General features: G+C 40.8%; 1 protein-coding gene across 1 annotated transcript in view; it reads left to right on the forward strand.

The window, feature by feature from the left end:
• Positions 1 to 3128: 3128 nt before the first annotated feature.
• The window catches only part of lrp2b (low density lipoprotein receptor-related protein 2b), a 54827-nt gene continuing 30350 nt past the window's right edge, over positions 3129 to 27605 (forward strand). Inside the window, exons 1-37 of the mRNA XM_071527690.1 lie at positions 3129 to 3195; positions 4325 to 4435; positions 4893 to 5015; positions 6008 to 6124; positions 6781 to 6891; positions 7101 to 7217; positions 7654 to 7770; positions 8401 to 8544; positions 9205 to 9321; positions 10298 to 10426; positions 10938 to 11107; positions 11551 to 11774; positions 12137 to 12343; positions 12474 to 12676; positions 12970 to 13110; positions 13676 to 13885; positions 14109 to 14301; positions 14888 to 15013; positions 15119 to 15249; positions 16103 to 16240; positions 16488 to 16766; positions 17303 to 17542; positions 18229 to 18351; positions 18455 to 18571; positions 18939 to 19316; positions 19695 to 19943; positions 20444 to 20652; positions 20831 to 21015; positions 21260 to 21488; positions 21998 to 22175; positions 23084 to 23212; positions 23919 to 24085; positions 24516 to 24659; positions 25096 to 25205; positions 25482 to 25659; positions 26397 to 26610; positions 27182 to 27418. Of these exons, the coding sequence (XP_071383791.1) occupies positions 3129 to 3195; positions 4325 to 4435; positions 4893 to 5015; positions 6008 to 6124; positions 6781 to 6891; positions 7101 to 7217; positions 7654 to 7770; positions 8401 to 8544; positions 9205 to 9321; positions 10298 to 10426; positions 10938 to 11107; positions 11551 to 11774; positions 12137 to 12343; positions 12474 to 12676; positions 12970 to 13110; positions 13676 to 13885; positions 14109 to 14301; positions 14888 to 15013; positions 15119 to 15249; positions 16103 to 16240; positions 16488 to 16766; positions 17303 to 17542; positions 18229 to 18351; positions 18455 to 18571; positions 18939 to 19316; positions 19695 to 19943; positions 20444 to 20652; positions 20831 to 21015; positions 21260 to 21488; positions 21998 to 22175; positions 23084 to 23212; positions 23919 to 24085; positions 24516 to 24659; positions 25096 to 25205; positions 25482 to 25659; positions 26397 to 26610; positions 27182 to 27418 (6262 nt within the window). The remainder of the gene's footprint in view (positions 3196 to 4324; positions 4436 to 4892; positions 5016 to 6007; positions 6125 to 6780; positions 6892 to 7100; positions 7218 to 7653; positions 7771 to 8400; positions 8545 to 9204; positions 9322 to 10297; positions 10427 to 10937; positions 11108 to 11550; positions 11775 to 12136; positions 12344 to 12473; positions 12677 to 12969; positions 13111 to 13675; positions 13886 to 14108; positions 14302 to 14887; positions 15014 to 15118; positions 15250 to 16102; positions 16241 to 16487; positions 16767 to 17302; positions 17543 to 18228; positions 18352 to 18454; positions 18572 to 18938; positions 19317 to 19694; positions 19944 to 20443; positions 20653 to 20830; positions 21016 to 21259; positions 21489 to 21997; positions 22176 to 23083; positions 23213 to 23918; positions 24086 to 24515; positions 24660 to 25095; positions 25206 to 25481; positions 25660 to 26396; positions 26611 to 27181; positions 27419 to 27605) is intronic.

Raw genomic sequence — 27605 nt, forward strand, 5'->3', positions numbered from 1 at the left:
AACTGGAAGTTGATCCCCTGGACATACTGTATAGATGGGTTTATCTATGGAGAGAGCCACAGGATACCTTCAACCAATAATGTCTGTTGCCAGCTGTTAAACATGGTGGTGGATCTGTAATGATATGGGAGGACATCTAAGTCTGATGATTGCTCTGCATGGCCATGTAACAGCCAAGAATTACAATTGTGTGACAGCAATCCAAAGACTGAAGCTGTTCTGAGTGCAAAGGGTGGCCCTGCTCCATCATAGGGACATTATTCATATACTGTGAGGTGTTTCAGTTCATTTGTCCACCCCCTGTACATAATATGCAGTACTATGCTGCTGCACTGATGTATTTATGCGGGTGTGTTTGTCTAGTCATGGTGGGCAATTACAGTTATCCTCCATCAGTTTCATCACACCGGTTACAGTATATGCTATATTATGTGGTCCTGTGTAGCTCAATGGATACATGGCACTAACATTGCAAGGGTTAAGGGTTTGATTTTCAAATGGGTGCATGTGATTAATTGAATTCTGTGTCTTGAGGTTTTTGACAGTTTACGATTTTTCTTTACATAGCCTAATTAATTTCTTGTGTTTTACACTGCATGCTGATAACATTAGTTTGTCTGACGCTATCAGCCTGCTGGAATCCAAGGCATAGTGGGTGAAAGGCAGTGTAGGATAATTTTACTTAATTAAAAACACTGTATAAAATATGAGGACCACCTGCCTAATTATAAGTTTATATCCTTTTGCATAAGCCACGTCTCAGTTCTCTCGATAAGGGATCACAGCTTTCACTTGAATTCACCCAGTCAGTGTATTTCAAGGAAAGAGCAGGTGGTCCAAACATGGAATTTTAAATTGCCTATATCGATTGAGGCTTCGTAAAGTACCAATCTGGAGCATCACCTATAGTTGCAAATTCCTTTAGCAGTAGCAAGGTCATGACAGAATCATATTGGCAGTGTATGGGCCTCAATAATTTGGGCATGGCACAGGCTAGCCAATGGCATTTCTACATGTTAATACTTTAGGACCTGTGATGCAATTGTTCATAATATAAAAACATGCTCTGAACATTAAGTTTATTATCTGGAGAATCACTAAAGCACTCCAGTGATGGGGTGAATTTATCACCAGATGAAGTGAGTCTGCCCTCTTGTGGTTGAATGCAGGATGGTCTTTGGGAAGTTATTGGCTTCCATTATTTATTCATCTCTTCTGCATCTTCATTTCCTCGACATATTGTCCTCAGAGTCCCATTTTATCCACACTATCCACAAAAGTAGACTACAGGGAAACACCACTGCCTAAACACTTTTCCTCCCCTAAAGTAATAATTTGATTATTTTTTTCAGCAGCTACTTGTCACATTATATAAGATATGACATTGCTCAAAGCCCATATGTACTGCTAGTTAAGAAGACGGTGATATACATTCCACTGAGGAAGGCTAACAATGATATAAGACATCCTGTATCTGTTGCTGCTTGGATAAACCATCTTCTGTCTGTCTTCCTCTCACTCACTGTTGTCTGGGGCACTGTTGAAAGCACCCAGGGAAAACTGTGATATTTTCTATGACCTTATGCACAAGACATTGGCCCATCTTCAATATTATTATTAAGGGTTTTTTTTTTTTTTTGGCAACTTATATTTTCCTGTTTTAAAATGCTCTCACTTTGCAATGCATAAACATAAAGCCAATAAATACATATCTAATTCAAATAAACTCCCTGTTGCAAAGAGGTTGTCTGCGTGTTTTGTTTTGAAGAGATTTTCTTTCGCTTTACCGAAGAGGATGAACATGTTGGAAGTGATTTTTCCAAAGGTCTTTCACTCCTTCCACCATCTGCCATTATGAGAAACTCTGAAAGTTTTAGCTCTGTTTGTGCTGGAAGAACAGCGGCCCTCTTCCTGTTTGTGCCATAAAGCAAAACAGCAGATTCCCTGAAATCCTGAGATCCTGTGAAATCAAACCTGATGGCACAGTGTAAAATGCAGTATAGAGGCTGTCAATCTTGTTTGTTTACTGTATTATACTAATGTCTCAATAATAATATACTGTAATAAAAATAATAATAATGTCTCTGTAATGATTTATTGATGTTAAAATGTCTCCCCTAGCACCTTTAAGTTATTGATTAACCTTTTATTGTTTTACTCAACAGAGTAGACTTTACATGCACATACAAGAGAATCAAATATCCTTGGGATCTGTACAAACTATATACATTGATACACTACACAGTTTATAATACATATACGTGTGTGTGTGTGTGTGTGTGTGTGTGTGTGTGTGTGTGTGCGTGCAGGTGTACATGTGTATGTGTGTGTGTGTGTGTGTGTGTGTGGGTGGGTGGGTGGGTGTGTTCTCATAGATTTATAATCCTATTTAAGTATCAGATATACACATATGTATACATATATAAATATGCATACACATACACATACACACATGCACGCACATACATACATCATACCATATATAAACAAAGTATTATACTGTATATATTGTATATACATGCATACACACCACACATACAACTATAACATTCAGATTGAAGTTGTGTTCCTCTAAATCCTTTGAGAAACCTGGTTCATAACCTTTTGAATTAGACCTGCAAAGAAACTCAATGACAGCCTCTATGGCAGCTTTCCTGAGGTTATCAAGTAAATAATGCAAGTTATTTGTGATGTAGTGTTTTATTTTCATGTGTCAGGATGTTAAAATGAAACAAAGCAGGTCTTATTCAGCTGTTGCTAATCTATTATAAAGTTTTTTTTATTATAAGGATTCAGATAGAGTGTTACCTTCCTGCACCACTGTCACACAAAAATGAGTAGTTACTTTTTCTTGCTGATGTAGACAACATCCTGACAGGTAAAAGTTAATCTTAGATGAAGTTTATGTAAAACAGAGAGCCATAAAAAGCTGTATTACTGCGTTTCACATTATTGGACCCCTGGTTGTTTAGGGTTTGACTCTCAAACCTAAAGACATATTTTGCCCAGGCTCATTTGGGAGTAAGAGCAGGCAGGGTGCAGATTTACCATGAGAGTAAACACTTTGTCTTACTAACACCTGAACATTGAGACATTAAGTGTTGAGGAGGAAGATTGAGCGTTCAGTTATGGACCTCAAAGGTCTTCATCTTCTATGCCTTCTACTACTCTCCCAAGGAATTCAACTTGTTCAAGGTATGCAGTCTGTTTCATTTTTTAGTACTGTGGACTGATCTTTATCAGTAGGGTTTTGGATACACACTCCATGTGTTAAGCATGTACTGTTAGCTGATTTATTTTCCCTTGAGTGAAACTGAGTTGGGGATTTATTTGTTCTTCATTAATAAAATGCTTTTCCTCATAAATGAAGAAACTAATTTTAATTTAAATACTATGACACATACTCTGACAAAATAATTGCATGAATTTTGGCATATTACTGACAATGTTTGCTGTTTTGAGTTCCTTAATCATAAAGTATTGACATTTGAAAGGATGCAATCATCTGTGATTTTACAATGTCAACATCAGGTAACAATTTACTTCCAAAGTGGGTATACAAATTTAATTAAATCCTTCAAAAGTTAATGCCTAAAGCTGTCACAGCTCACACTGCTTAGTGTAACCATGCAAGGTTCTTCACAGTAACATTAAAAAGATATTTTATGGACATTAACATTTTAACTTACAAATCAAAATGACAATACTTAAATTTTGTTCAGTCATTGTTTGCATTGTTCTCCTAAATTTGACAAAATATTGATATAAATGCACAGTAGATGCACAGTAAATAGTGAGTTGTCTCTGACTTTCTCTGACTTCGCTGATTCAGACATCATTTATCTCTTTCAAACGATTGGCACTCATACTGTACTCCAAGGTCATAGGATGAGCTGCTCCTTCATGGTGAAGAATTAACTATAGTTTAAAGGCTCAATCACATGTGATCAGGCTCAAATGTTGCACACAGAAGGAAAAGCAACTGTCATAAACATGGTAACTCATTTGTCACGGAAACAATAAAATGGTGGATGACAGACATTGAAAGTGCTAAATTACTATCGCCAAATTAATATGTACTTAACATAATCCTGAATTTGCAAGTCAGCTTGCCCCCCACCCCCACCCCCCAACACACACACACACACACACACACAAGATAAATTATGATAGATGTTTAAAATGCAACTAAAATGGACGACATGCTTATTATTATCTGACACAATTTAAATGTTAAGTAGATCATGAGGTGGTTAATGAGATTGACCTTGTTGCTGGTGCTCATCTATCTATCTATCTCCCTGTCTGTGTGTTTTCTCTGCAGGAGCTTGTGGTGGTGGGGAGTTTCAGTGCTCCAGCGGACAGTGCATTGATATAGACTGGAGGTGTGATGGGACTAAAGACTGTGCAGACGACTCTGATGAGCTCAACTGTCGTGAGTATCACAACCACCTGACTACACAGACAGTACCAAGCAAAATCATTTTACAATGAGATGAAATAGAAAGCCAATTTTTCACCACAAAGTGATATGAACGTCAAATTTTAGTGTAATAATCTGCTAGCTGGGGACTCAGAAAATGAAATTTCTCCCTTAACTGTGTCAAAATGACCTTTTTTTTGTAGTGGTGATTTATTTAGTAGAAGTAAAATACAGTAAAATGGGCAACACACCAAATGGACCACAAACTCATAAAGGAGCAGAATGGTACAGAAACCACAAAATGAATAACTGACAAGAAAGGGAAATAAAATAAAAATTGATGTAGTTTATGAAATACAGAAATAAAACCTTAGCCTTAATCTTGGGAAGCAGTGCATGAAGCTTTGGTATTATTACAGTAATGAGAAAAGAAACCCTACACCTGTTCCTCATGTGTTCTCTGTGGCAGCACCTCCATCTTGCAGCTCACAGCAATTTAAGTGTGTGACCAGCGGCGAGTGTATCTCCTTGGGATTTGTCTGTGATGGCGAGGAAGACTGCACCGACGGCTCAGATGAACAGAGAACCTGCGGTATGTAGAGCGTTCTTTTATTTTTGGTTTTAAAATTAGAAAGAGAAGCTGAAATTAAGATAAAAGTGATTTTCATACTAAAAATTCCTACTTTATTGGAGATAAATGTATCTGTCCAAACACTTACACACCCTGAAATGAGGAACAAAACAAAAACATGAACAAAAAGGGCTGTAATATTTAAACCATTCGCTCAATATGTCTGAAAATTGCCTTAAAGGGGAACACCAGCCATTTCCATTTTATATTTTTTATATTTTTAATGTAATTCAGAAGGTCATAGAACATAACAGAAGAGACAGTGCCGTGTGCTCATGCTTGCACGTTCATCCAGAACACGCAGTAAAACACCAAGTGGCTGCGTCATCACAGTGTACAGCCATAGACTTCCAATGGGAGAATGAATGGAGTATATAATTGCAATCAAATTTGCAATCAAATTAAATCTGAATCTCTTCTATGTGAACAATAAACACTTATAACACAGGGAAACAATGTAATAGCTTTGAGAGTTATTTCATTTTCCAATATTCATAGTTTATGTGAGTGCTGCCAGGTTTTACTGCAGTTTTACTGCAGTTTTACTGCAAATTATCTATGTGCAAGGATGAGCAGACAGCAGTGTTTTTTCTATTATATTCTACTACCTTCTGAATAATTAAAATTTTTTAAATGTGTGATGTCCCTTGCAGCAATTTTCCAGACATATTGGATGAATGGTTGAAAAATTACATCCTTTTTTGTTCACGGTCCACCATTTCAGGGTGGCAAAATTATTTGGACAGATTAAAATTATCTTCAATAAAATTTGATTAAAATCTTTCAAATCTCTGGTGTTCCGCTTTAAAATGAGGCTGGCAATCTGCCCTTTAGTCGTTTCACATGACGCAGTTTAAGTCTGTGAAGCCAAAACAAATAAGAGTGTGTTGCTGTCCAAAGAGTTCTGGAGCGCAGCATTTTGAATTGAAAGTCCTCATATGCTCCTGGTTCAGGAGGACGGACATGCAGCCCGGACCAGTTCACCTGCCAGGAGGGCCAGTGTGTCCCCAGCAAATACAGATGTGACCGTGTGAAGGATTGCCTGGACAACTCAGATGAGAACAACTGCAGTAAGAAGTTTACATATACATTTAGATCTGGATTTAACAAACTAGTGATAATACCTTACAATCACGATTCATGGCGCTGTGTAGGTGTATTAACCTACGTTGGTGTTGGTAATAAATTGCATTTACGCTGTGTTGTTACAGAATGTAAGAATATTAGATTTTAATTCATTCATTCACTAAAGTACGTACAGTATTTATATGTATTTGTTTTACTTTAATACATTCAGTGTATATATGCTGCTCATTATACTGAATGAATAGCAAACATACAAACTGAGATTGTTTTACAGCCTCTTTTGCTCATTATGAAAAAAAATAAACAAATAAATGAGCATTCCTGCTGTTTTTACACAAGAATTGAGGAACTAGTCTTAAAAATGTTGGGTTGTGCTTGGTACTGTAGTGTCAGGTTGTAAATTCAATAAATGTTTGCGTTTTGTTAACACAGCAGTAGACTTTCCTCCCTAATCCTTCTCCTGTTCATAGTTTACCAGATTGATATAGTGTCAGATAGTTATGTCCACACTTGTATGGATTTCTATTAATTAAGGGGTTCTGTTATAGGCATAATTTTAAACTTTATAAACTGACCTCATATTAAAATAAATGCCATCCTCCTTCTACTTTATAGTAAGATTGTATATTTTTTTCCCCAGACTATCCACCTTGCACTGAGAAGACTTGCGCCAATGGAGCGTGCTACAACAACTCTCAGCACTGCAACGGGCTCCAGGACTGCAGAGACGGCTCCGATGAGTCCAACTGCAGTGAGTGGAAATGACTCAAATCAGACATGTGTCTATGGCTGGGCGATGCAGTGACATGTATTATTTCATTAACTTGTACTTAGAAGTATCTAAAATAATGTTGCCATCCTTTATATCGACTGAAGTGTTTCTATGAGGTTGTTTCATTTGAAGTGGGGCTCAATCAGTTACCTGGCTGCAAGTAATTTAAATACTGTGTTTTCATTCAGCGACTCAGCACTGCCCCCTGCACCAGTACCAGTGTGCAAACGGCTACTGTATCCCACTGTCCTTTGTGTGCGACCACTGGGACGACTGCGGGGACAACAGTGATGAGCAAGGCTGTGGTAAGCACGATACTGACTGAAGACAACAGATGGATAGACTTTCATGCCACTGGAACAATCATGTAGCTGCATTATTATATTATATCACTTTAACTGTCAGCATACAGTTAAGTTTTAACTGTTTGTTTGTTTCTGCTCATTACAAACTGTTCATTAGTCTATATAAATGTACACAAAATGTACACAGTCAGGTGACTTTTACGTTTTATCTAATTGTAGACCTACTGTTACTTCACATATTGTATTTGTTGTTATGAAGAATAATCTTCAGCTATAGATAGTTATGGCCTACAACAGTCATGCAGCCCATACATTATATTGAACAGTGTCATAAATCTTCAAATCCAGTCAAGAAATTAAGATCTGGAAAAGGTATGGAATTTCAAAATAGAAAAAGTTGGAGGAACCCAACTATTGTTACCCATCTCTTCCTCAGTGTACCAGAGTTGTAGCGGAAGTGAGTTCACCTGCTCCAGCGGCCGATGTATTCCTCAGTCCTGGGTGTGTGACCAGTTCAACGACTGTGGGGACTACAGTGATGAGAGAGGATGTGGTGAGAGGCTTTTTTTTTCATTTAGCAAAAATGAAGAAGAATGAAGAAGCAAGTTCCTTAAGATATGGCCAACCTGTCTTTTAATAGCAAATCAGTGAAATGTCTGTTTTGCTCCAATGCTATAGTTGAAGAGTTTCATTACAAAATGAGATATCCATTGTAAAATAGTGACTTTGACTAAGTGATTATTGACATGGAAGAGAAAACACATTTTGGAAAAAAAAAAAACATTTGAATTCCTAGCAATGTAAGACTTTAGAAATTACAAAAATGTTGGGGATAGAGTCATGAATATTTTTAAACTACTGAATGATGAATTTCAAGTGGCAACTGTTTGTCACAACAGATACAGAGTTTTTGAATGAAACTCCACAGAAGTTAAAGTTCAAAGTAGAAAACTGCCTTGGACAACACTTTATCCATTGTATTAGCCTGTGTATTAACTTATGGAAAAAGTATTGAAAGCACACAATAACACCTGAAATAATAGTACATAATCTTCCTAATATATACTTACAAGGGTATAACAACAGTGCTTATATTTATACACTTTACTTACACTTTTGTAGGCACGTTGTTGAGTCGTGAAAAGTAAAAGTGTTTCCCTGGTTTGTGATTGAACCTGTTCAGACAGTAACTCCAGAGACTGTTACCCTGGTGAGTGGGGATGCCCGGGCTCACCAGTCTGTATACCAGTGGGAAAAGTGTGTGACGGCAAACCTGACTGTCCAGGAGGAACAGACGAGACGAACTCCACTGCACAACAAACCTGCAGTAAGTCACACATAGTATGTTCAATTTTCACATAGGTTTGAGAAATCTAGGCACATGAGACCCACACCATGGCACAGAAAACTTGCATTAAGTTCCACATACATAAAGTAGATGAATTTATTGTTTATGGCGAGATTACTGCCATGTATAGGTATCTGTTTATATATGCAGGGTGTGTGTTTTTCATGTCTTTATGCCTACTGTGAATACAGCCTGACAGGGAAAAGTGAACAGAATTGAAATTAACTGAATTAAATGTGACATAGGTTTGAGAAATCTGGGGAAAGGTAGCAAAGGTGGCAACACATTTGTAGCATTTTCATAGGGCAGTAAAGTTAAGTGTCAAGGTTGATAGAATTATATTGCGCTCTTTAAATGTTTCACAAAAATCACCTGTCGTCTGACACACACATGATCACGGCGCTTCCTTATCGCTGCATTCACGCACACCTGGTTTAAGATTAACTTTTGGATAAAGCAATGACTTTCTAAGGAGAACCGCTAATGGCTTTCAGACTGGGTGATGATGATGATGATGATGATGATGATAGCGATGATGATGGTTACGGGCAGACAAGGCAGCATCTTTGTGATATCGTGACATTTGAACCTAGATCTGACCGGTATTTTTATTTTTAATGATTCCGTCTCTACTCCCAGGTCTGGACCGGTGCTCCACCCTGAGCTGTGAGTTCCTCTGCCACTCGTCCCCTCAGGGAGGAGCCTGCTACTGTCCTGATGGTTACATCGTAGCCAATGACAGCCGTTCCTGTGTGGGTGAGTGCCAACTGTGATATTTGTTGTTATGAAGAACAATCCTCAGCTACAGAGTGATATGGCCTCGTTGACAGCCACTATCGCCGTAGACAGTTTAGGGCAGTGATTCTCAACCTTTTTCACATCAAGGACGCCTAATTTAGTATACATTAGAGCCACGGACCCCCATTTGATGAAATTTTGTCTCTCGGACCCAAATCTGAGAATATTTTTTATTATTAGATATGATTTTGTCCAGAATTCTATGACTATCTGTGTTGTAGGTAGAGAGATAACAGTGAAACTATGATCAAAATAGTCATTCTTCTACATTCTCTAATTGTGTTAACTTCTTGTCAATTAAATAATGGTTAAGTTTAACAATTCATGAATTTGCTGGGGACCCCCTGGAACCTTCTCAAGGACCCCTGTTGGTCCCCGAACCCCATGTTGAGAACCACTGGTTTAGGGAAAACTTCTTTGAAAGTGTAGTTTTCCAAGCCACCAGTTACTTCACAGTGGAAAACGTTGAACTATCCAGAAACGCTGTAAATTATTATTATTATGCAATTTTCATTGGAATGTAAAATTAAGAATGATTTGCCATGTTGGTCATTCAGTGACTGCTCTTTACTGTTACAGGGATGTCGCTATGCTATTTTTGTACACTACACCATCTGTTATAATTACAGCATTTAATAATACAATCAACAATCAACACTGCCAACAAAAATACCCTATTTATATTTTCTTCCTGGTGCTTTTTTCTTCACATAGCACTTCTCTGTCATATTAGGGACACAGGAATATGTTACATATATTGTCTGGGTGCTGTGATGTTGACCTTTGCATTCCTTACTATTGGTTGTTTGTAATATAATAAAGATCTTGGACTTTAAGCCTTCAGTACTCTACTGTTACACTCATTGTGCTGTATGTCACACTGGATAATAGCATCAAAAAAAATGTAAATACATTTCTCTGTTTTATTGCTCAGACTATAATGACTGTCAGATCTGGGGGATCTGTGACCAGCTTTGTGAAGACCGTCCCGGGACACACCGCTGCAGCTGTGCAGACGGATACTTCTTGGAGCAGGGTCACATGTGCAGAGCCAACGTGTCAGGTACAGGGAGAGGCAGGCAGCTGTCTTGTGGGATATTTCATAAAGCAGTTAAAGACACAAGACTTAAAAATGATCATGATATAACCTGAGTGTGTGTTGACCATAAGGAGAGGTTATCAGTTTGTATGGCTTCAGGACTTCTATAAGAACCAATACCGTTGTGTAATTTGGGAAATTATTCTAAACCTCAAGAACATAGAATTATTCTTAACAGGAAAACTGGAGAATCTGCTTCTTGAAATATTTTTGTTTCTTTATATGATACAATATTTACTTTAAGTGTCATACACTTGAATAAAACATTGGGTTACAAGATAGGCTACTGTTGTGTATAACATGCATATTCCTGAACAAGCTCAGCTATCATAGAAAGTTGATGTTTTTCTCAGGCTTTACAAATAGTCTGCTACATAGACTGTTTATTGAAATATATAAGTGTTTCAGAATTATCCAACAAAATTAATTAACAGAAATCAATAAACTATTGAGGTTTACAATTTGTGTTTTCCAGCTGGAATGCCACAGCTCATCTTCACCAACGGGGGTGATGTGATGATGGCCGACATACACGGGCGCTATGTCCACACTCTGGTGCCGTCCCAGGGCAGAGGATACTCTGTGGGCGTGGCGTACCACTGGCACAGCCAGAGGGTCTTCTGGACCGACACCAACACTCAGAAGGTCAGTCCAAATAATTGTCTGGTGATATTCAAATCCAGCATCCTTTGTCTACTTCATAGCTGCTTCATATGGTTCCAAACGTATATACACAAGGTATTTGTGTATCCAAATTTGTGAATCTGTCCAAATTTGGTGTAACTAGTGTCACCTTGCAAGTGGACAAGTGGACAATCTGTTGCACCACTAAAATTGAGCAGTTTTATTGAATAAGTGGTTTGTGCAGAGAAGGCTTAATGTTTAATTTAATTTCTACTTTTAAGCTTTTATTTATTCAGGGAAAGATTTTTTCTTTATTTTTTCTGTGGATTTAACCCACAGCTGTTGCCTTGCTCAAGGGCAGCAGGACAGTAGCTGTCGAGGGAGGGAAAGCCCATTCACTTCTCCTACATGCCCAGACTGAAATCCCTCCATTGCTCTGTCAAACCCTGTCATTCTTTCTCCAGGTTTACTCTGCCAACTACGACGGAGGCGACATTAAGGAGGTCCTGACTGCTGCGGTCCACAGCGCCCAGAACATCGCTGTGGACTGGATCAACTTCAAACTCTATGTGTTGGAGGCCCGGGTGGAGCGCATCGACATGTGCGACTTCGATGGGGGGAATCGGGTCACGCTGGTGGCTGAGAACCTGGAGACTCCTCATGGACTGGCCCTGGACCCTACAGAGGGGTGGGTGCTTGGGTTTCAGTCCTTTTACTCTTTAATGGAGAAAAGCAGCTGAGCATGCCAGAACAGTATCAGTCGTCACTGTGTGGGTTGGCTATTATCAGATATCAGATAGCTGAAATCTGACAGGTCTTTGCAACTTTGTAATGTGATGTTGTTATTGTAGTATTAGAATGAGTATTATTATTAGTAGTAGTATTGTATTAGCATTATTGTTCCCTGTCCCCGAAATTGGGGGAGAGGCTGAGTTTGAATATTCATTTAAAGATCTCATAACTCCAAGAGAGTTTTAATAAAACCCTCACATGAGCTAGCATATTATAGCTGCTAGTAAGTAATTTTTTTTTTTTTTTGCTTTTTTGCAGCTACATGTTCTTCACAGACATGGGCTATGCCAGTGAGCAGATGAAGCTGGAACGCGCATACATGGATGGGAGCAACCGCGTCGAACTGGTGAAGAGCCGGCTTGGCATCCCAACAGGCATTACCCTGGACATCGTCACCCAGAGGGTCTACTGGTCCGACAGCCACTTCGACACGGTGGAGACAGTCACCTACAGCGGGTTAGACAGGTAAGCAGATTGTGCTGAAAATGTTGCTGCTTGTGCTGGTAGTTTTGCAAGAATTAAGGCTGACATCCTGGAGAGTAACCCGGGATTAAACCTTGTTGGCCATGCTCTGAGGTGTTTTGTCGTTCCTCAGGAAAACGGTGCTCTACGGTGGGACCCAGGCTCCGCATCCATTCGGAATAGCCGTGTTTGAGAACCATGTGTTCTTCACCGACTGGACCAAGATGGGAGTGGTGCGAACCAACCGGTTCAACGGCAGCAACCCAACACTCCTCTACCGCACAGCAAAGCGACCGGGCCATGTGGTCATCTCACACCCTGTCCTGCAGCCTTTTGGTACGGAGGGGGACGTCCAGCCCAAAGCCAGTCAGCTAGATCTTTTTATTAAAGTAAAACTCAGTGCTCAGAGATGGTGCGGTGGTTCAGACACCTGATCAGGCTGCAGTTTAGTATGCCTTCCCTCCTCTGTTTCTCTCTCAGTCTGAATATTGGCTCAATAAAGAAAAAAGTACTTTGCACTCTCCATTTTTAAAAAGTTAGATGTCTTATTGTTTAACACCACAAGCACACTGAGTCTCATCCATAGAGTTTATATGGCAAATACTACACCAACCTGTGCTGTGTTACAGTGATGAACCCATGTGGCAGACACAACGGAGGCTGTCAGCACATCTGTGTCCTGAGTCATCGCTCCGACAACGAAGGTCTGGGCTTCCGCTGCAAGTGTCGCCTTGGTTACGACCTGCAGCCTGACCGCCACAGCTGCTTTAGTGAGTTCTCTTGATGAAGTGACAAATAACCTGAATTTTAGAGCTGGTTTATCACTCAGTTCACGATACTTCTCATGGCCTTGTGTTAATTGCTGGCATTCCCCTAGAAAAAGAAAATCTTTCAAAATTGTAATATTGACTACTGTAATTTCCAAATTGCAAGAGGCTGTAATTTTGTTTAATTATCATATGTAAAGCTGTGTCACACAGCCTCCTAATCAATGTGATGTTATGATGATTTCTGGTGTTGTGTAGAAACTTTGGCCTTCAAATAAAGTTGTCCATCTTGCATTACAATCAAGCAGTCAAGTGGATTATCATATAATTTTTCTCTTTCAAATTGTTTTTTTTCCAATTACTGATCAACAAAATTATATAAAAAGAGCTATCTGCACATATAAAGCAATTCATCCTGCAATCCCAATATTGAGCTAAAGAATAAGCTACAAAATGATTTTTTTGTCAATATTGTGCAGTCCTCATAGTTAGAAGAAGATCTGGGGATTTAATTGTTTTTAACAAGAGTACACCTGCTAGTCACTACTCTCACACACTCTTTGAACAGAGGTGAAGGACTACTTGCTGGTGGCCACCTCCCTGGCGGTGCGGGGAATCCCTCTGGACATTTCCCTGCAGGAGGACGTCACGCTGCCGCTCACGGGGCTCGGCTTGACGCTCTCCAGCTCCGCTGTGGAGTTTGACGGCAACGAGGAAGCCATCTTCTACAACGACAGGGGCAGAGGCCTCATCTATAAGTCAAACCTCAATGGCACCAGTGAGTCTGTCCGAGAGTTGTGTGATGAACCACCATTACGACTAGAGATGACCTGCAAAAAAACAATACAGAGGTTTTGTTTATATTGTACCAAATGTTGATTTGTTATCTATAGGTTGCAGGTTATAGGTTAAATTATATTTTTCACAGCTCTATTCCAAAATCTGTGGTTCAGTTGTCACTTTTGATGGATTCACTAAATGATTCCTTTTTTGGTCCCCAGGTCAGCAGATTTTGACAGGGTACAGAGTGGGAACGGTGGATGCCATGGCCTACGACTGGACCTCCAAAGTTTTGTTCTGGACCACCAGCTCCTACAAGACGGTGGTGGCCTTCAGAGTAGCAGACAAGTCCAGACGAGACATTGTGAACGGACTGAGGAACCCAAAGGGAATCGCAGTGCATCCCAGCGCTGGGTGAGTGCGCTACTTCATCACTAGAGATTCCCTTAATCATGTCTGTACAAGATGCCACTGCTTGTTCTGAAGGGAGTTCAGTTTGCAAGGAAATCACAGAAAACAGCTTACACATTACAACACATTCACTAGTTAACATTTGCAGTTAAATATCACAGACTAGTAATGCCAACTCAGCAGTACAGTCACTTTCATCATCATGCTGTATACCCAAGGTTTTAAAATGGACTTTCAAAACATAATGTTGATTGCTTCAAATTTTAATCAGTACTGTAATACACCACATTACTTCAGTTAAGTTCATCAGATTGCACCACTTATGTCAAAATGTATGGAATATGAAGTAAAATGGACATTTATTCTAGAGAGAATATAGTTATTATGTCTGCTACAGCCATGACTGAGCATTATTTCAGGCTGCAAAAAATTTGGTTTATTGTGTCTAAAAGTAACCTGTTTTTTCAGACTGTAGTTATATTTTGTAATCAGATTACCTTGATGCATTACATGTAATCCACAACCTGACACCTGTCATTTGAAAGACGCACTCATCCTCTTGCCTATCCAATCCAATGTTGGTCCACAGCTACTTGTTCTGGTCTGACTGGTACCGTCCAGCGGTCATAATGCGAGGCTTCACTGATGGCAGCAACGCCGTTCCTCTCGTCAACACGACTCTGGGATGGCCGTACGGACTCGCTGTTGACTACGAGTAAGCCCATTTATGTGCTGTCAGTGAATTACTCTTGAGGATAAAATATGAGAATGTATTTTGGTTGGACTATCCCTTTACACTGACTGGTTGATTCCTTGGCAGGATGGACAGGCTGTACTGGGTGGACGCCCTCCTGGACCAGATAGGTTACATTGGCATCGATGGATATGACAGACAGACGTTCAGCAATATCGGCCAGATCACTCAACCTTACTCCCTCACAGTTCACGCAGGTGAGGCAGCTTGGTCTCACCTCATCACTCCCACCCATTCAAATACATGTTACCTATGCACAATGTTATTCAGTCTCTATTCAGATGTTATTTAGGGTTTTCTGCAGTGCTTTGTAATCAAGGTAAGTCAAATTGACAAAAGAACACCCCACCTTGACTTTAAAGCCCTAAAAATCCCCAACTCCATTGTTTATATAAGTTAATTTTCATTGAGACCAAGGCAATGATGAACAAAGGGTCCGACCGCGCCCTCTGCTGGACAAAAGCGACATAGCGACCAACGAGAAACAGATTTTGGGAGCACATCATGTGACTAAAGTAAATCGATACAACCAGCTTATGCTAACGTTAAAGCAATAATATTATACCCTGTCTTAAACGTTGGGATTTTGCTCTGTTTGTAAGTAATACCTCAAATTATTTCCATGATGCCATTGGGAACGACGTTTGCTCTGCTTTCCTACGTTAGCCTACAAGTAAGCCAATGCAATCTGACTCTTCAATCACTAATCCAATTCTACCTGCATTTCTTGTGGGAAACCCTGTTTTTATACTAGGCCTGCTACATAACATACAGTTACATATTTCAAAGCTACTGACTCAGCGTTTTTACTTTTAAAATGTGTTTACAGTGTTTAATGTACATTGTTGTGTACACATTTGCAAATGACACACTTAATAATTTAATAAGCCACTTGTGTCATGCCTCTTAGCTGCTCTAAAATCACTGTAAAGCACAGCTTGTCATGGCTCACTGATTAAATTTGGTAAACTTGGATGTGATTTTTTATTTTATTTTTTTGGCACCTTCGTCTTCCTCACTATGTTGTGCCATCCATCTGTTCTCTTGTAGACTACCTTTTTGTGTCTGACACAAGGACCAAGGCCATATTCCGGATGAGGAAGAGGGATGGAGGAGAAAACATTATGATCAGACAAGGAATCAATAGCATCATGAATGTGAAGGCCTACTCCGCTGACCTCCACAGCAGTAAGTCCACCATGCAGGGAGACACTGGGGTCTTTATTTATTATGAAGATAAAGCTTATTGAACACTCCAGTGCTTCAAAAGGGATATGTTCGATGCTGGCAGTGGAGGATTTCAGAGCCAGGAAATAGAGAGAGCAGCACAAAGATGGAGAAGGTCAGGATAAATGACAAAATAGAGAGTGAGAGAGAGGCAGGACATGGCGACCCGGGACACCACTGATGGCTTCCTCACCCTTCTCCCCCACAGTGTACGACAGCCGGTGCAACACGGTGCCCAACGGCCGCTGCAGCCACTTCTGCTTCCCGACCCCCTCCTCCAGCCGAGTGTGCGGCTGTCCGTACGGCATGAAGCTTCAGGCCAATCAGAGGGACTGCATCAAGGACGATTCGGTTACCCCGCCCGATACCAGCTGTGGGGACTACAGCTTCGAGTGCGATGAGGGACGCTGCAGGCCCAACTCCTACCGCTGTGACGGGATTGCTGATTGCATAGATAAGACCGATGAGGTCAACTGCACTGATCCAGGTGGGGGAGTTTGTGTGTAGGGCGTTACTAAGTTTGTCAGTGTATACACTACCAGTCAAAAGTCTTGACACATGCATTTTTCTTTATTTTTACTATTTTTTCCACATTTTTGAATAATAGTAAAGACATCAAAACTGTGAAATAACACAAATGGAATCATGCAGCGACCAAAAAACTGTTAAACAAATCAAAACTATCTTATATTTTAGATTCTTTAAAGCAGCCGCCCTTTGCCTTGATGGAAAGGCAAAAGCTTTGGAAAGAAATTCATACAGAGGCATCAACTTCACTATTTATATTTGTCTAAAAAACAAATTTAAGCATAAGCCTTTAGATCAAAATGGCTTTAAGATAATGAAATACATAGTACATTCAATCAGGTGTGTCCAAACTTTTGATTGGTAGTGTATCAAACTGTCAAACATCCACCGAGTGTGTACTTTGTGTATAATTATTTTGCTGACAACACAACTGTATAAAGTGTAAATCAGCATATTAAGCCACCCCACACATCTTCACTACTTCCCATCCTCCAGGGATGACCTGCTCTCCGCGGGCGTTCACCTGCAACAACAAGCACTGCATCCTGTCCAGCTGGCGCTGTGACGGCAACGACGACTGCGGCGACGGTTCGGACGAAATCAACTGCCCCACCCGCGTCCCCACCACCTGCGCCAACAACTACTTCACCTGTGATAACAACAGGTGCATCTCCAAGATCTGGGTGTGCGACGGAGACAATGACTGTGGCGACGGCTCTGATGAACACAACTGCAGTAAGTGATGAGGGGCTGCAGAAACATGTGAAAAGATGTTTTTTTTTACATTGGTTTCAGTCCATTTTCACTTCAGGTATTTGGTTGACAGTGTTACTGAGTTTGGCATACAATGAGTGAGGAGATAGGGGTTCAGTGTCTTGCTCAAAGTCACTTCATTGGACATGCTGTTGGGGATCAAACCTGCAAGATTTTAGCTGCAGGACAGTCTCTCTAAATATTAGGCCAAACTGAATCTCAGATCCCTGTTGGTTTTCATTCTAGCCATCTAATCTGGAATTATTTTACACCTGGGATGCTAGGTGAATGTAACTATCCACCTGGTAGGATAGAAACCCAGCAGTACTCCGGTTAGGAAGGACCAGGATTGAACACCACTAGTCTAAGGTTTTCATATGATCTTCCACCTGGTAGGATAGAAAACCAGCAGTACTCTGGTTAGGAAGGACCAGGATTGAAGACCACTAGTCTAAGGTTTTCATATGATCTTCACATGCTATTATGAAGATCAACTCCATATAGAAATTCTGCATTTAAAAAAAAAAATCTTCCATCTGTTTGTTTGTTATTTAGTACTTGTCAAGTATAAATATTGCACATGCAGATACAAAGGGTTCTTACCTTTTGTAAGCTTGTTGAAGCAAGCCTGTTTTATATATGATGTGAGTTTTATCTGTGACTGGCAGATTCAACCATCTCTACATGCGCTCCTGGCTACTTCTTGTGTCCGGACCACCGCTGCATCCACAGCTCCTACGTGTGTGACGGAGACCAGGACTGCCTGGACGCCTCTGATGAGAAGGACTGTGGTAGGAATCAGTACAAGTTTACTTACTTTGTTGCCTTCTATTTTAGCATGGCAATACATTTCTTATTCATACTTTTCTCCTTTCCCTCCGCTCCAATTTTAAGAGTTTGCCTGTGACTCCTATGAGTTCGCCTGTGCCAGTGGGGACCAGTGTGTCAACTCCAGATATCAGTGTGATGGAGTCTTTGACTGCAGGGACCATTCTGACGAGAGAGACTGTCGTAAGTCAACTACACTGACTGTAAAACTGTAAAACAAAAGAAATTATGTTGGAAATATATTTGAAAGCATTATTTTTGAAAGGGGTATTTTTGAAAATATCTAATGGGGACTGTCAGTGCAGCTTGCAGAAATAAATTGCACCATAAATTAATTCAGCTTTATTGTCTGTCTCATTGTATAGGACAGAAAATGAAATGAAATGAAAACCCAAATAAAAAACAGAGCAACTCTACTACTCTACTACTTTATAAATAAACATGAATTCTTGAGGTTCAGACAGTGTTTCAGGTTTCTGGATGCTTTATTGAAAGATCTCAAAGAAACCCACTCAGATTTTAGCCATTTGGAAATGTCTGTGCTCCCCAGCCACTCGAGGTCCAGGTCTCTGCCACAAAGATGAGTTCCAGTGCCAGACCGACGGCTTCTGCATACCAGACGAGTGGGAGTGCGACGGCCACCCGGACTGCGAGGACGGGTCTGACGAACACAACTCCTGCGCGCCGGTCACCTGCCGGCCAAACTACTTCCAGTGTGCCAACAAGCTGTGCATTTCGCAGAGCTGGTTGTGTGACGGCGACAACGACTGCCGGGACATGAGCGACGAGCAGAACTGCCCCACTCCTCCGTTTAGGTGTCCCTCTGGACAGTGGCAGTGCCCCACCGACCAGGTGTGCATTGACCTGGACAAGGTCTGCAATGGCCAGAGGGACTGCCCCAACGGAGCAGATGAGTCTCCGATCTGCAGTGAGTTTCAAATGTGTCACATTATATAAATATATTTTTAAGCCTCAGTGAAGAAAGAATATAGTTTCCATGCAATTAAGTTGTTTTATATGATTTGAAAAGTGATCAGGGATTTATATGAATCCAAATCAAAACACCACATTAAAAAACACACATAAAACACTGAAAAAGAGAGAAGAAGAAAATATAAACTGTCTGGGTGAGACAAACAAACTTCAAGTGACTTATAAGATCTCACCCAAAAACAAAAAAAGAAAAGGGAAAACCATAAAGACAAAGACACCAGTGAAATTGACACTATACCAAATCAAAACTTGGCACAAATCCTAAACGTGTCACTCACATTTAACTCTCTCACTTCTATGTTGTTCCCTATAGACCAGGAGGACTGTGCGTTAAACAACGGGGGCTGCAGTGATGGCTGTATCCAAGGGCCGTTCGGGGCCCAGTGCACCTGTCCGTCGGGATACCAGCTCCTCAACGACTCCAAGACCTGTGACGACATCAACGAGTGTCTGATCCCGGGTTTCTGTAGCCAGCAGTGCTACAACGAGAGAGGGACCTTCAGATGCTACTGCTCAGACGGCTACCTCCTTGAGCCTGATGGACGCACCTGCAAAGCTGTTGGTGAGCAGCCAACCTAACATTACAATACAAATACATTACAAATAAATTGGATTGATGTAATCCCAGGCAAAAGTAGGTTTATCAGTATCAGAGATTTCTTAGTGTTTTAATACATAGATGATTGTTACATCTGTGTAACAGAGAAAATTGGATTCAATGTGAACACAGTTTGTACTTTGTATCAGCAAAAAATCCCTAATTACATCCCCAATTACGACATGGCAGTTATATACGAGAAGCTATAACCAGGTGTGGCAGTTATAGACCAGTTAAAACCATATATGCAATCCCACAGCCAAGCTGTGGGATTGCAAGCTTTACATATTCTGTTTTGCATGAGTGTGTTATATTAGCTCTTTGATACTGACAATTAAACAATATGACAGTAACAAAACATACCATTTATAACAATGTGAAATTCCTGAAGATGTAATATTGTCCACAAAGATCTGCTTCAAGTGTAAAAGTTGGCAGGAATCATGATATTTCTCTCCCATCAGACCCTGCGGCAGCCGTGCTTCTGGTTGCCAAGCGTAACCAGATCATCGCCAACCGGATCAATATGAAACCTCCCCAGGTGCGTCCGGTGATCAGCGGCTCGGCCATCGTGACGGTGGACTTTGACCGCGAGACCTCCAGGATCTACTGGGCCGACGCCTCGCAGAAGAAGATATGGAGCGCCTACCAGAACGGCACCGACAGACGGGAGGTCGGAGAGTGAAGTGCTAATTTTACATTTTTTGTCTAATTTAGTCACATGATCTTCATACTTGCAAGCTAATTGCTATATTTCTGTAATATGTAGCATCTCAACATCAGTGCTGTACAAGAAAACAAAAAACGATGTAAACTAAATTGAACCTTTACTCCCGTCTCTGCTGTTCCAGGTGTTCTCCACTGGTCTGATGGTACCAGAAAGTATAGCTGTGGACTGGGTGGGTCGGAACCTCTACTGGACCGACTCTGTCATGGAGAACATCGAGGTGTCCACTCTGGATGGCCGCTTCAGGAAAGTCCTCCTCACCAAGAATGTAACCAGCCCCCGCGGACTGGCTCTGGACCCCCGCGACCAGTAAGCCGAGACTTTTGGGGCAAAGTGATGAAAGCATTTAGTTGGTCTTAGATTGACTTTGTGTTATGTTTAGCTTCATAAAAATATGTCTCTCAATATCAGACATTATAGAAAATCCTCCTTTTGTGTAGCTAACATCAACATTAGCATAGAAAATGCTATCTTAGTGAATAGCTACCTTGAGCCATCAGCCAATCCCAAGACATAATAAACACTTCTTATCAAACTGTGTCATTCCTTCCAGTACCAACCTGATGTTCTGGTCAGACTGGGGTCAGAACCCCAGGATCGAGCGGGCTGACATGGATGGAGTCATGAGACGGGTCATCGTCAGCACAAAGCTCTACTGGCCCAACGGCCTGGCCCTCGACTACACCACGCGCAGGGTCTACTTTGCAGACGCCTACCTCAAGTACATCGACTACTGCGACTATAACGGCAACAACCGTCAGCAGGTCTTTGCTAGTGACATGGTAAGTTTACTTTGGTTTAGGGGGAGTGCATGGTGAGAAAAACAGTGCAAAAAACAGAAAAAAGAGAAAACGATTACACATTTTTGCAGGTGAATTGAGAAAAGAACACAAGCACAGATTATTATAGCTGTCTTGGTGTCAAAGCATCATTTTGTCACTATGATAGGAAAGGGGAGAGGAATACATTTGCAGTGTTCCTGGTGTCATTTATGCATTCATTGACTCATGACGGATTATTTTCTCCCTTGAATGGGTGTAGGAGTAGTAGCAGTAGCAGTATCATATTTCACTGTCTGAGTCAAAAGTATTCTGACCTCTCTTCCATTTTCAAAAAGGTTCAAACTCAGAGAAATGTCATGTAGTGTTTCATACAAAGTTAGAGAAATGGGATAAATCTAGGCAGGGGCAAGCTCAGCGCTCAGCAAAACCTTTCCCTAGATAAATAAATGTTAAAAACGCTTAACCCAGCAGTGACCCACAAGTTCCTGTACATGCCCTCTTTCCTGCAGGTTCTCCAACACCCACATGGTATGACCATCTTCGAGGACCACATCTACTGGTCGGAGCGCTACACCAGCCAGGTGATGAGGACCAACAAGTTCCACGGTGGCAACATCACCACTCTGCTGAACAACGTCTACCAGCCCATGGGCATCGTCATGGACCATCCCATCAAACAGCCTGCAGGTAGCTTCTGATAAAACAACAATAACTCCTAAATATTGTATCAAGGTATACATTTTCTGAAATGTGTTGGACAGTCGTATGTCAGTGCAGCGTACGTCTAGTGTGGGTGAGTGTATGTCTTACCGGTGCTTAAAGCGTGTATAGGGTTAGGGTTAAAATTATATGTTGAGCCTTCTAGAGAGAGAGACATCCAGGCCAGTACAGGTTTCTATGTCGCTGCTTACCCAAGTAAATGAAAGTTAAAGTAGGTTGAGAGTTGTACAGCAAGATGGGGAGAGTATCTTCTTGGAAGTTTGAAATTTATATTAAAAGCGTTATATGAACATTAAATAATAATCTGTGACTTTTTAATATTAATACATTTTTGTTTTGGCACTCTATATCTGTGTGATATAACACAATAGTGATTCAACCTGAAAAAAGTGTGTTTCCCCTGGTGGTGTGTCTTCGCTTTGATTTCACATAGTATCTCACATAATTAATATCACAAACATAACACTCCCATTGATTGTGCGAAGAAGTTGTCAGTCTACTTGTCATTTATTAAGCACATTTCCCCCATTATAATTTCTTAGGGGATACAAATTTTTCCACGTTGGGAATAATCCTCTGGCGCACAGGAAGTGATGCGTTTTACCTTACCGGAAGCAGCAACAGGGGTTTGTTTGGAACTCAGTAGTTAACATGAGCAGCGATAACTACCATAGACCAATGCCCACAGAAACTCAAACTTCAACAACAGGAGATCCAAGGACAAAGACATCATACGCTGTTTGATTGCCAAATGATCACCACAGCAATGATCATTTAGCAAAAAAAAATATCTCAAGAGTCTCTCTGATCATCACTTTAACGTCTCAAAGTCATATGAAGGCCATCTGAAAGTGACACTGTGGTTGTGTGTGCAGCTGTCAACCCCTGCAGGGACCACCTGTGCACCCAGCTGTGCCTGCTGTCCGGCCTGAGGCCCAGGTACTACACCTGCCACTGTCAGTCTGGGTGGAAGCTGGACGCTGACAAACGGACCTGCATCAAAGGTGCTTCTTACAGTATCTTTTACCTCTGACAGGTCACTTGTGTTCAGGTGATGTCACCATGTCAGAATCTTAGTTCATGTAAATGTACTAAGATTCTGACTTAGATACTGACTTTATCTATTTAATTTGTGTTTCTACTAATTTACATTCTCTACCATCATTTGCTTTACTTTGTGTGGTGTATTCCATTCTGATCCATCATGTTTTCTGTGTTCTATTCCAGTGATTCTCAACCTTTTTCATATCAAGGACCGCTAATTTAATGCACATTAGGGCCACAGACCCCAATCTGAGAATATTTTTATTGTTAGATATGATTTTGTCCAGAATTCCATGACTATCTGTATTGTAGGTAGAGAGATAACAGTGAAACTATGATCAAAACAGTCATTCTTCTACATCCTCTGATTGTGTTATTATAAATGAAACAATGGTGAAGTGTAATTTTTCATCCATTTGCTGGGGGCCCCCTGCAACCCCCTCAAGGACCCCTGGTGGTCCTCGGACCCCACGTTGAGAACCACTGTTCTATTCTATTCTATTCTGCTCTAGGTTGTTCTATTCTATTCTGTTCTGTTCTGTTCTGTTCTGTTCTATATTGTTCTGTTCTATTCTATTATTTTTTTCTATATTGTTCTGTTCTATTCTATTATGTTTTTCTATATTGTTCTGTTCTATTCTATTCTACATTGTTCTATTCTATAAGATGAAACGCCATTCCTGATGGTGGTGAGAGAGTCGGTGATCTTTGGGATTCCTCTGGACCCCGCTGACCCCTCCAACAACGCGATGGCCCCCGTGTCCGGCATCACCCAGGGGCGCGACATCGACTTTGACGACCGGGAGCAGTACGTCTATTGGGTGCAGAGCACTGTGAGTGACAGGTTATGTTGAACCTTCAGACAATGTTTTTATTGTATATCATCAATTTACTGTGGTATCAGGCTAGTTTTCTGATTAAAAATATGTTGTAATAGACAACTGTGTATATTTTTGTCATGCTTCACTAAATGTCCTATATTCTTGTAGAGGTGTTTTGGGCATAGTAAATTCATTTTGTCCTTTTAAAGGGGGATTCTATTCAAGGGTTACATTTAGCTTAAAGCCAATTTTTAGTTTGAGTAATGTCATTAATTTAGTTAAAGAAATGTAATTGAAATGTGCAGTAAAGTATTACTGTGTATGTTGTTAATTTAAATGTCTCTTGACATTAATTTCCATGCCTTTGTTGAGTATTTGCAGTTTGCAAAAGGCTGCATTTTGATGTATTTTTGCCCATCTCTGATTTCGCTCCCCTGATCAGGGATCAATATGGAGAGTGAAAACCAGCGGTACCAACAGGACTCAGTTTGCTCCGGCTGCTTTCATTGGCTCACCTTCTGGTCTGGCTTTTGATTGGATAAGCCGCATGATGTATTATACCAATCCCACCATTAAAGCCATAGAGGTAAAGATCAATTAATGTCTTATCTGAGAAAAAAATGGTGTTGAGTGTACATGATAACTGAGAATACAAAATGAAATAGATTCTGACTAGGCCAAAACTAGGCTTGCATGCTTCCAACAAGTCAGTTAAAAAGACTAGGAAGAGGATCACTCTGAGAGGATAAGTGACTCCAGGAACACTCTAAATATATTCCTCTCCCCTTTCCTATCATAACACATTTTATTCTCATTTAGTTCCACTACTGGCTTGTCATCTTGATCTGATTTCATTTGTTTGTTTTTTATTTCTTTAAATGTCAGATATTTTCCACAAGCACCTTGAGTATTCTTCAACTTGCTTTCATCTTGTTTTTTCATTGTGATTTGTCACCATTTTTTGCCACTTCACTTCTTGGTTTTCTCACTGTGCAAGTAAATAAACTGAACTCTCTACACAGGTTATTCGGGTGGATGGAACCCAGCTGTACAGGAAGACCCTCATCACCTCCACGGGCAAACCAGAGGGAGCAGGAGAGCCCACTGGAATAGTCCTGGACCCCGCCCGAGGGTGAAGCATCTCCTCATTTAGAAAAAATAAAACATATTTGCTCTCTTATTTGAATTCAATAATATAGACAAAAGTATGTTTTGTTTTTTTCCAGAGAGCATTCACACATGCAGCTAGATTTTAAAAACTTTGGCATTCTTAAACAAAGATACTGTGTCCATACTGCATGGTGATGCTCATAATCAGAAATCACACATTATTTCTGCCAAAATAGTGATATCTGAAAAGTCTCATATCTCTTTGGTTGTTTCTCACATTGACCCTTATCCTCCACAGAAAGCTGTTTTGGACAGATAAGGGGTCAGACAGCGGGGTTCCTCCTAAGGTTGCCAGTTCTGACATGGACGGAGGAAACCTCAGGAACCTCTACACAGGCAACCTGGCTAACATAGGATTTATCACCGCCGACATCTCTGCCAGCAAACTGTACTGGGGTGTGGTAAACACTGGGGTGGTAGGTATACATGCTTCTGCCATGTGCACATACTGTATATATTCACAGATACAGTACACACTTTCACTCAGATGCATATTGTAGACACAGCATGGACGAAGAACAAAAACACATTGACTTACATTTCTTACATTTCATTGCACACTGCCTTTTAGGGATGGAGTGGCAAGTAAACTCACCTCCACTTAGTTTACCCACCTTTTTATTTTTGAAATAGTTTACCCATCCTACTAAGTAGTTTCAGATTATTCAAAGTTACATTATACAACAGGTATTTTCTGCTCAAGAAATCTGATGTAATCCAACCATGCTGATAATTGCTAGTCATACTCATATTGGTTGTTATGCCAGCTCCTGTGGTAACCGGGGAGCTAGCTAGCAATCTTTCGCTTGTAGTTTTATTTTCATGTATGTACACAGTTTGGGGAAAACTTTTCAGACAGTACACATGCGTTGGTAACAGTTGCATAAAAGCTATGATAGCCTTTAGGATGTTCTACCTTGGTGCTGCCAATGGTATCTGGCTGTGCATCGTACCTATCCGTATCACCGATGTGCCCATAATCACAGTAAAGAACGCTCTCTAGGGTGCTATACGAGGATAGGGTCTTAACAAGAGAAGAAATCATTGCTACCAACCAACCATTTCATTGTCGTAAACCGACCAACTTTTATTGTCCTATTTCATCTACCTTTAACCACCTCTCCCTCTCTGCTCTCCTTCCCCGTGTGCCCAGATCGAGTGCGGCACTATGGACGGTGTGAGCCGGGTGACGGTGGTCAGCGGCCTGTCTCACCCCTGGGGCCTGACGGTCTACCAGAACCACCTCTACTACACCGACCTGGACTACGAGGTCATTGAGAGGGTGGACAAGGACACCGGCGGAAATATGGTGGTGATGAGGAGTGGCATGTCTGGCCTGCGAGCGCTCAAGGTGCACGCCAGAGACAGTAAGTGGACTCACTGGACATGGCTGTTAATGAACTCATTGGTTGTTGTGGGAATCATAATTGTTTTTAAGCATGAGAGTTTAGGTTTGGTGATGAGGCATTTTAGCATAAGGTCAGTGTTCATATTTCTTTATCAAATATATCAAATTTATTCTTCTTACCCCTGTGTGTCATTCATTAAATACAAGAAAAAACAAGATAATGATCATATTTTCCCCATTTATTTCAGGAATTAATGCATTTGAATCCTCTTTGAATAGCAGCTGCGCACAATAGTAATAAAAGCCCACATACTTTGACTTTTTGCTGAATTCTGATTGCAATATGAATTTTCCTACATGGGGATTCATGTAGATGCGTAGAAGTGCTGAATAAATAAATGAATAGAAAATTCTGGTGTTGGAGCCAAAGTAAGATGCTAATTTGGAAAGAATTGCAGCCTCTTGCAAAACTGGAAAATGTAGTTGTCAATATTGCAATTGTATTTTTTAATGGTGCAGCTGTACTGAAAACACCTCAGTTGATCAGCTAATCTTCCCCTCCACCACCTCTTCTTTCTGTCCGTCCCCAGACTCAGCAGGCACCAGCAACGGCTGCAGCTCCAACAACGGGGGCTGTCCCCACCTCTGTCTGCCCAAGCCAGGAAACCAAAAGACCTGCGCCTGCACCACGGGCTTTAACCCTTCTCAGGACGGCTCCCGCTGCGAACAATATGAATCCTTCGCCATCATCTCAACTCCGAAGCACATCCGCGGCTTCCACATTAACAGCTCCGACCACTCTGAGGCGATGGTGCCTGTCGGTGGATGTATGTTGGCTCTTGTATATTTTTTGTTTTGGACTTTGTTTGTATGAAAATTTTCCCTTTGCAGAATATCTTCTTTAGTATCCTAGTGTTTTATTTTGCTCATACTTTTGACCGCTCCCAGATTAGGATAAGCCCATGTCTTCACTGCATGCAAAATCTACCCATTCCCATCTAAAGCTCCTATTTT

Source organism: Centroberyx affinis, unplaced genomic scaffold (genome assembly GCF_046629955.1).
Source record: "Centroberyx affinis isolate AG114_WGS23_722 - 3 ecotype Tasmania unplaced genomic scaffold, CSIRO-AGI_Caff_v1 ptg001571l_1, whole genome shotgun sequence".
NCBI classification, from domain to species: Eukaryota; Metazoa; Chordata; class Actinopteri; order Beryciformes; family Berycidae; genus Centroberyx; species Centroberyx affinis.